The 9,663-nt window shown below is 34.0% G+C and overlaps 1 protein-coding gene across 1 annotated transcript in view; it reads right to left on the bottom strand.

Annotated features, from left to right (window-relative positions):
• LOC107687476 (solute carrier family 2, facilitated glucose transporter member 5) overlaps positions 1-4,281 on the bottom strand; it is a 6,527-nt gene extending 2,246 nt beyond the window's left edge. The window contains exons 1-9 of the mRNA XM_016484833.1: positions 4,186-4,281; positions 3,870-3,968; positions 3,626-3,783; positions 3,391-3,515; positions 3,162-3,314; positions 2,867-2,992; positions 1,251-1,438; positions 1,011-1,121; positions 764-865 (exon numbers count right to left, since the gene is read on the bottom strand). Coding sequence (XP_016340319.1) covers positions 764-865; positions 1,011-1,121; positions 1,251-1,438; positions 2,867-2,992; positions 3,162-3,314; positions 3,391-3,515; positions 3,626-3,783; positions 3,870-3,968; positions 4,186-4,227 — 1,104 coding nt within the window. The 5' untranslated portion in view covers positions 4,228-4,281. The remainder of the gene's footprint in view (positions 1-763; positions 866-1,010; positions 1,122-1,250; positions 1,439-2,866; positions 2,993-3,161; positions 3,315-3,390; positions 3,516-3,625; positions 3,784-3,869; positions 3,969-4,185) is intronic.
• Positions 4,282-9,663: the final 5,382 nt, after the last annotated feature.

Here is a 9,663-nt window from a genome sequence, read left to right as displayed (position 1 = left end):
ATATATATATATATATCAGCTGTTAATTATTATGTTTAACCAATAAATGACTAACATTAAAATATTACTATGACATTACTTAAAAATATTTCAATTTTAATTTTAATATTAAAATAATACTTTGTCTAAATATACTATCAGTTTGTTTAAATATATTAAAAAATAAAACACAAATATTTGAATCCTTTGCACTTATGTTACAATACAGATAAACCATTAATAATTACGTTAAGGTCAATAACCAATAAATGACCTATATTAAAATATTACTATGACATCATTTAAACAATAATATTTTAATTTTAAATAAATATCTAAATAATGTCATAATCATATTAAAAATATTACTGACATTATTTAGACAATAATATTTTAATTTTAATTATAAATATAAATATCAGTCTTAATATACTGATATTAAGCTTCTCTTAGAAAAATAAATAAATAATTTTTAACACTACAAGTGAATTTAGGCATCACAACATTCTAAATGTACAGTATAAATGTGGAAATTCACTTTGAAATTAGCTAAAGATTACATTTAACTGTATTATTATATAATTAATGCTTTCAGATAAATTGACAAGATGATGGCAAAGATAATGTAAAATCAGGGCAAATAAGCACACACAATAGAATGTATATCAGTCTGTGTATATCTAATTATAAATCTAATATCTAATAATTCTAAATATTTGTAATATTTCCAGATTTTATTCGTCCATCTCTAGTTTGTATTTAAATGAATACAGTGTTGTTATACCTGGAAGTAGAGTGCTATGGTCAGGAGAACACAGGCTCCACAGCAGACACCAAAGCCGATCAGTAGCAACAACTTTCTACCAGATTTCTCCACTATGAACACCTACACAAGCAGAAAATCATATTCTTTACACTCATATTTCTTTGTGAAGTAAATGAGCTCCTCATAAGGGGTATCAAACTATGAAGTTAATAAGTTTAATAAGTCAAAAAACAACAACAACAAGACGAGACAATAAGTGGCTTACAGCTGCTATTGTCATGAAGACATTAACTGCTCCTGTTCCAACCGTCACATACTGAACATGATCTTCAGCCACTCCTGCTGAGCTATAGATGCTGTCAGCATAGTAATAAATCTGAAGATTGGGTTAAAATTAGGATTTAGTTGAGCAAAACATTTCAAATTTATAACACCACACTTGCGCTTTCAGAAAAAAAATGTATTGAAAATAATCATCTGTGTGATGTTTTAAAGTGGTGCTTACGGCATTGACTCCTGACAGTTGTTGGCCCATGTTCATGAAGATTACTGACAGCAGCTGCCAGCGCAGCGAGCGGAAGGTGAAGAGGTTGAGCACAGAGAGTCGACCTTCTGCTTGCTCTGACTGTTCCTCCACACGCATCTCGCACAGCTCCTCATCTACATCCTCCCAGCCACGCAGCCTCTGCAGTCCTAAAACACAACATATCAGACTCTTCATTTAAGCAATATCTCCCAGGGTGATATTCAGATCAACAGCACGATTACGAGTGTGATATAGCCCTTAATACAAAAGTTCAATGAGCAAGACGTTAATATTGAGTAACTTACATTTTGGTTGCTTCGTAACTGACATGAAAAGCCTAAATTAAATCTGTTCATTATACAAAGCAATTGTAACCCTTCACAAGACTTGGATTAGACTATTCGATTCATATGGATTTGTTTTATGACATCTTTTTAACCTTTTTGGATATTTTAAGTTTTGATTACTACCTCAGGTTTCATTAAAAATATCTTAATTTGTGTTTTGAAGATTAACCAAAGTCTTATGGGTTTGGAACGACATGAGGGTGAAATGATGACTGAATTTTCCTTTTTGGGTGAACTATTCTTTTAATGAAAAAAGTTGAACTATTCAATTACGCAATCATAAAGCCAGTAAATAGTTTTGCTTCTGAACGAATTAGTATTTTGAATAAATCCGTTCAATGAATGTTAATGATTCAATGACTCTTTCATAAAGACAGTCACATGTTTCGTTACTAAATAAATCAGTGTTTTGAATATACCAGCTAAATGAATGTGAATGATTTAATGTCACAGTCATAAAGCCAGTCACTTGTTTCATTTCTGATTAAATCAGTGTTTTGAACGAATCAGTTGAATGAATGTGAATGATTCAATGATGCTCTCATAAAGACAGTCACTTGATTTGTTCCTAAATGAATCAGTGTTTTCAAATGAATCAGTTGAATACATTTGAAGGACACTCTCATTAAGCCAGTTAATTGTTTCATTCCTGAATGAATCAGTCTTTTTAAACAAATCTGTTGAATGAATATGAATGATTCAGTGTCATATTCATACAGACTTATGACATAAAGACACTTGTCGCCAGCTACTGGAGTAATGATGTAACCTGCAGTCACTAATACACAGACTGACAGAACTAAATGTCAATCTATGTATACAGCATATTCTTTCCATATTAAAAGACTAAAACTGACATTGACGTAGCCATTTAGATCCTATTTTAAAAGCAATACTAATAACAAAAATGATTTAAACGTGTCCCATGTTCGTCATTCACATTATATGTATTTTTTACTCAGAATAAAGAGATAAAAATACTGATTAAGAAAATACATTTTTTGCAGTGTACACAAGAACTTGAGGTGCTTACAAGGATCCAACAAGGTCCTATCTTCAATAAAAAATGACGGAAAGTGTCCAATATGTTGTAAATTAATTACATAAGTCCAATTCATAAAGCCAGCCCTACTCCATCATAAAACCACTGCAATCTTGATGAGTTCATCGTTGGTGAACATCCAACTGTAAACCTCACATTTTCTTTGTGTGCTCTGACATGGAAGACTAAAATAACTCCTTCTGTACCTTTCCTGGCAGTTTTTTCATCCCCCTTCTGTATGAGCATGTAGCGTGGGCTCTCAGGGAAGAAAGGCAGAAGCAGCAGCTCAATGGCAGCTGGAATCCCTGTGAGACCCAGCATGATGGGCCAGCCTAGAGAGAGAACATTACACATCACCACGAGCAGCAGGGGCATGTTTCTCCAACTGCACTCGCAAATTCCTCTACAATAGCACAGCAATACTAGAGCATCTCATGATTAAACATATTTACGTTATAGTCTAGAAAAAAAGCGACAAAAATCCCATGGACTGTGCATTACCTTCCATATTTCCCAGGATATTACGAACACCGAACACTTGGGCAACAAGGATGCCAATGGTGATGAAAAGCTGCGGCACAATTCCGATGGCCCCCCTGTAATTCTTGGGTGCGATTTCTCCTAAATACATGGACACCACATTGGAGGACAGGCCTGGAAAACACAGTCACATACTGTCATGCTTAAACATATAGCTGATCCATACTGACAGGTGGAATATTCTACTGACCTGCACAGATGCCCACTAAAAAGCGTGCAGCAATGATGATTTCAAATGACCCTGCCACTTCACTCACACCCATCATTATAGCAGGTACAATAGAGAAGATGTTGTTGAACAGGAGTGTGCCTTTTCTATAAGAAAAAGACCTTGGTTAGGGTGAATGATAATTGGGATTCAATGCAATGTATTGAAAAAAACAACAGATTGTTTTTACAACCCAATACAGTTCAAAGGAAATGACCTCCCGAATTTGTTCACCAATGGGGCTACCATGAGAGATCCAAAAAACCCACCCAGTGGGTACATGGACACAGTTACGGACCACAGGAGGGTCAGGAGATTGTCTGACATTGGACCATAACGATCCTCATATATTCGGGTGTAGAACAGCTTCATCTCCTTTTATCAGAATATCAGAGTTAAGTTTATCAGAGATGAAATATAATATAATATAATATACAAAATAATATATATAAAGTCAGTACAGGGGCAGGTGAGTTGATCACAGCAACATTGTATCCATACTGAAAAGACGAACCAAATCCGGCGATCAGAGAAGCTGCAGCCAGGGTCAGCGTCACTCTCTGTAAAATTGCATTAATTTTAGAAATATGTAAATGAAAATAAAATTCTATATTAAAAATTTATTTTTAGTCATATGGAAGCAGCTGCAGTATATTTGAAAGGACAAAAAAATATTGCTTGTTGATTGTTGTCTATCTGTTACCAAACCAAAAAGCAAAGAACAAAATAAGTGTAAAGCAATTTTGAGGCAGAAATATATTTGTCAAAAGTACTTACCCCCTTCCTCTCACTTTTCTCCATGTCCATCTCTTCCTTCATGCTTTAAATCTACAGTACAGTCAGAAAGAACACCAGCGAAAAGAAATGACTGCTCTTTCTTTATATGGTACTTTGGACATTGGAGCCGACCCTAAAAACCAAGATTAAAGTTGTTTGGTATTAAAGCAACTGATATAAACAGATAAAAGTAAGCTACCTACTTATCTGCACCTATAAAGAAAAGCTCATGTCATTAATCATGTCATTTATTGGGCTTCTGTACTTCCAAGTGTTTCTTTTCTTTGCCTCAACATCTGGTTTCTGTGACATTTCCTGTCTATTTTTAGATTTCATATTGACTAACCCTTGTGTTTTTGATGTTCTGAGGTCTATATCTCGGTATATATGTGCATGCACACTATTATGGTTGTGCTAAGCCTCTCTCTAGAAATGGTTTGAGGATATCCTGCTGCAAACATTGAGCAGAGGAGAATGTACAGAGTAATGCACGTCACAAATAAACTTTCTGTTCCTCATGTATATTCTGGGTTCCTTCAGGGCTACAATAATTAAAAGGTAATGCTGACAGGAATAAAGACTGGCAAACAATGCATTTAGTTAAATAAAGAATTCATAAAGACTAAAAATAACATGTCTTTGGAGAACGTTTGCGCCCCTTATAGGTGAAAAGTGTTTATGCAAGTGTACATGACAAGCAGTTTTTGTCTCATCTTAAACATGTAACTCAAACTATTCGAATTAAAAAAAATAAATAAATAAATAAAATAAAAAATGAATTATTGGTGTTTTCAGGTATCTGAAAAAATAAATAAATAAATACAATAAAATAAAAAATGATGGTTGTCCTCTAACACAGGAGGTCCCCAACCACCGGGCCGGGTGTAAATGATTGTTCTTATTATTCAGTATTTTCGTTGTATGCGATTAATATGGAGTAGCAATTTGACGATTTCATGTTAAATAAGTAAATGAAAGATATTTTCTGCTCTGATCTGTCACATATTAGGGGTTAAACCAACATTATGAAGCTGCAGGCCTGGAGACCCAACTGCACACTCAGACCTGCACGCTCAGACCTATCGTTTTTTCAGACAGTGCCTCCTGCTGTTTGGATGAACATTTGTTTTGTAGCGTGTGTACCGTAATAATTTCCAACATTATAAAACTTGTCCGTTAGCCCCATGTTACTTCATAACTGTTGTTATTCTTTCAATTGCAATAAAAAAAATAAAAAAAACATTATAAAACTGCTAGCAAGTAGCAACATCGGACACGGGAGTAAGGTTATTAATTTTATTAAAGCGATTCCTGAAAATTACCAGGTTTTATGGCATAAATCAATGTGACATCTTATTACACCAACAAACGAATAGCCTATTTTAGTATTTAATGATAGTTTAGATAGATAGTTCGACAAAATAAGCCGTGAATTTTGTTCTCCCCAGTTATTTTCAAACACGTGGTGCGTAACCTATTATTGCTAGCTTAGTCAGTGTTTGATTTGATCAAAATTAGTGTCGAAAGATAGCATTATTTTATAATATTTACAGCTTGCTCTTATTTTCTGTGTTATTGTACCATTCTGGGATACTTAATATGTTTTCTAACAAAATAAAAAACGTTAAAGTAAAAATGTTAAAATAAAATGTATAATATATAATACAATTATTATTTGTAACATATTTTAGTACTATGTAGGTCTACTGTACGTATTACTGTATTAACTACTATTATTTCATACTAATATTACTACTACATTTACTATTAGTAGTAGTAGTATGTGTAAGAAAAATAATATTGCACGTACTGCACGTTGTACTTTACAAATCTCAAAGTGCTACCACAGACAATAACTAGATCGGTCCAGCATGAAGGTAATATTTGCAGTGTGTGCATGTTTTATTTTATTAATTGGTTTATTTGTACAGGCCATCATTCATGGCCTTTGCGAGCTGCAGGGCTTGTCTTGGCAGGAGGCTGAAGAGATGTTCCTCCAGGGCCCCACTTATCACTCAAGGTATGTTTTCAATTTTTGTTTGTACAAAAACTGTTGGATTTTTGTGTTACACAACATTTCTGACAACAGCATTTATCTTTTCTTTTAGTGAAGTTGAGGAATTTGACAGAAGAATTGCTCGAGAAATGAAAAATCTCCCCAACAAGAATGTAAAGCATTTATTTTATTTGATGTTATTTAATATGTAATATATATACATTATTAACCCAATTATTTTTTTCATCATTTTTCTCTGCATTGTTTACAGCTCGATGACTTGTAGGACCTCATGAAAAAGAATACAAAAATAAAGTTTGGTGTGAGAAAATGACTCCGAGCACTGTAATTTATTGTATGTAAATATAGAGTTAATGTTCATCCCCTAACTCAATATTAAAGAATGTGATAAATCCTTAATAATTAAGAAAACAATAAATGACTATGAAAATATTTAAGTAACTGAACAATTTCTATTTACAAATACAATTAATAAAAATAAACCAGACTTAATGCATTAAATCATAACCTAGTATGTGTAATATTTTATATAATAATGCATTCAGTCATAGCGTAATATTTTATAGTAGAAAAATAGTGTAAATTATCAGCAATCAGCAATTGAATTCAGGTTAGGTGATCTTATCTAATCAGGTTAGATAATCTTCCAAACAGCACTGTCTGCTGTCGGAAAAAAACGATAGGTCTGAGCGTGCAGGTCTGAGTGTGCAGTTGGGTCTCCGGGCCTGCAGCTTCACCGTACTCGGTTAAACGGATCGCAGTTGATCCGTACGTACGGTCGGATGAGACCCTACCGGTCGGCACGCATTTGATTCGCAGATTAATCTGCCAATTTACACGTTCAAGCAATTTTAAACAACAAGAATAAGAAACGAAAGAGAGCTCAATTCGATACTCACACGTCGTTCTTGCACACAATCAAAGCGCGCACAAGCATAGAGACGTGTTTCAGACAATTAGCTTATGTCAAAAACGCTTCATGACATTGTCATTGTGCTTTAAATATTTTTTTCTTGCTTATCCGAAAAAAGTCGGCAAGAAAATTTTCTAAACGTAACAGGTCCGTGGTGTAAAAAAGGTTGGAGACCCCTGCTCTAACAGACCTCCATACTTAGAACTTCACACACAACATGCAAATTAGCATATTTTAATTAAGACCCTATTTATAATTAAGATAACTGCTGGTTTACACCTAAGTTATGAAAATAATAAATCCCTTGACTTATCAGAACAACTTCTGGAGTTTGTAATTGAATAATTACTCAATGTCATGTTCTAAAGGAAAAACATTGTAGTCAGAAATAAAAGGATTTCAGTAACACTCTGAAAAGGAATATTCATTTAGAATTTTCTCAGCCCCACTCCTGCCGAGTTAATGAAATAAGCAGAAAGATACACAAAAATACAAATGAAAAAAAAAAATGCTGAATTCTATGTGCTAAACAGATGTGGTATTTTCCCCTTTATCAGCATAACCAGGGTCCAATCCTAAACCAATTAAAGTCTGAAGAATCCAGATCTCTACATTTCCTTCCCAGCAAAGGTACAGACAATCATAACTTAAACTATTTCAGGGGACAATATCTTTATTGGCTATGCAATTAAACAATGTGCAATTCAGGAATATTTATTGTAAATGTCTATGTTGGTGGCAATATATCAAATAATAAATTGTAAACACAGTAGGCCAAATAGATTAAATAGACTATAACCATGTCAAATGAAAGACTATGAAGATAGTATTGCCTTGCATACAGCGTGAAAAGTGAACCAATCCAGGATCTGAATATGGACCTCACTAATTGGTGACCTCTGACCCAGACTGTTGATCGCCACTAAATATCAATAGATGCTAAGCTTAGCTTTGCTTGTCACAAAACTGACTGCATATGCACAGCATGGTGCACCACTAAATGTATTTATATCATTATTTTACATGAATACACAATTTAAATCAAATAAAACGTCTAAAACATGTGGCAGTTTTATTCTTGTGGTGTTTTGACAAATGCATCATTGTCAGATATGTTTGAGTCTCTAAACAGCACAAGATCTGAGAGAAACTTACTCTGGCACCAGCGTTGGGGAAGATACTTTAAAACGTCCAATCTACAAATTACTTAGAATTTAAAATAGCTACCCTTTAATTATTCAGTTTTCAAAAACTACATTAAAATATTTAATTGCTTCCCAACAAAAATGTCTCTGCACAAATATAATCTATAATGAGAAAAACAGGTGATGGTGGTGATTTATTATTTTGTCCTGATACAATCTGACAGGTGCTGGGCGATCTTACATCTAGAAAAGCACATGCCTTTTGAAAAAAACACACCATCTTTTATTTCCAATAATTGTCCCATTAACTTTGATAACCATGTACATAATATTTACATTGTAGGGGTTTGAAAACATGCTGAAAAACACTTTGCTTTGCTATGCTTAAGTGCTTTATTGTAACGTCTTTACCTGCTTTGTACAGAGTTGTTTAGTGTTGCCCTGAAAAATCTTCATCACTTGTAAGCGACATTGTAGCTTATATTCCACAAATGTTTTCAGTGGAATGTGAGCAAATAATATATATATAATTCATAATATAATATATATATACAAGCAAGAGGCATGATCCAGGGTATTTGCTCATGGGCTGCCAGCTTGATAACAGAACAGCTATTAAAAAAAAAACTTGGAAATTAGATATCAAATTAATTATTGACTGTTGATGCCCATTGTATAGTTAAAATGTGATTCTGCAAAACGAAGGTCACATTATGCAGAATTTTTACATTTTATTTTATTTTTTGTTTGTTAACAATTGCACCTCATTAACGTGACTTTTTCATATCATGGAACTACATTGTAAAAACACCATACAAATGACGAAATTATTATTTTAATTCTCAAAAGAGTAAAAGAGATCAGGTCTATTCCATAAAATGTATTTCATGAGATACAGAGCCACTTTTGAGAAAAAGCAGCATCCACAAACACTTTGATCAGCGTCACACGGACAGCAGGGGTCTCTGTCTGACCAGTATCTGCTCCCTCCTGCAGTGCTGCACTGCAGAGTCTCTCATTCCTATTCCTCCTTCAGCAACTCATTAATCACATTGATTGGACCTCATCAACTTAAACAGAGATCCTCAGCTGTTTATTTCAGCAGGTCGAGGGCTGAACACCCCACTAGGGATTGTGGTGAGGTGTGGGTCCTCACAGTCAGGTCTGTGCGGGTTTAAAAAAGCTCTCTATTTAGGTTGTTGTCCTCTGCAGTGATATGCAGTCATTGCAGATACCCACAGAAGGGCTGTAACGCACCCAAGCGATGGACTCTGAAGTGAACAAAGGTTCAAGAAAAGGTACAAGTATCATGTGACTTACCAAACAACAGCCATAAGTTTTATAAGAAAATATGTTAATATTAAAATATATATTAATATAAAAAGGTATCTTTGAAAATAAGG

The sequence above is a fragment of the Sinocyclocheilus anshuiensis genome, unplaced genomic scaffold (genome assembly GCF_001515605.1).
Source record: "Sinocyclocheilus anshuiensis isolate Anshui unplaced genomic scaffold, SAMN03320099.WGS_v1.1 scaffold1114, whole genome shotgun sequence".
NCBI classification, from domain to species: Eukaryota; Metazoa; Chordata; class Actinopteri; order Cypriniformes; family Cyprinidae; genus Sinocyclocheilus; species Sinocyclocheilus anshuiensis.
Note: the sequence above shows the minus strand (reverse complement) of the source record. Positions and strands in the feature narration are given on the sequence as shown.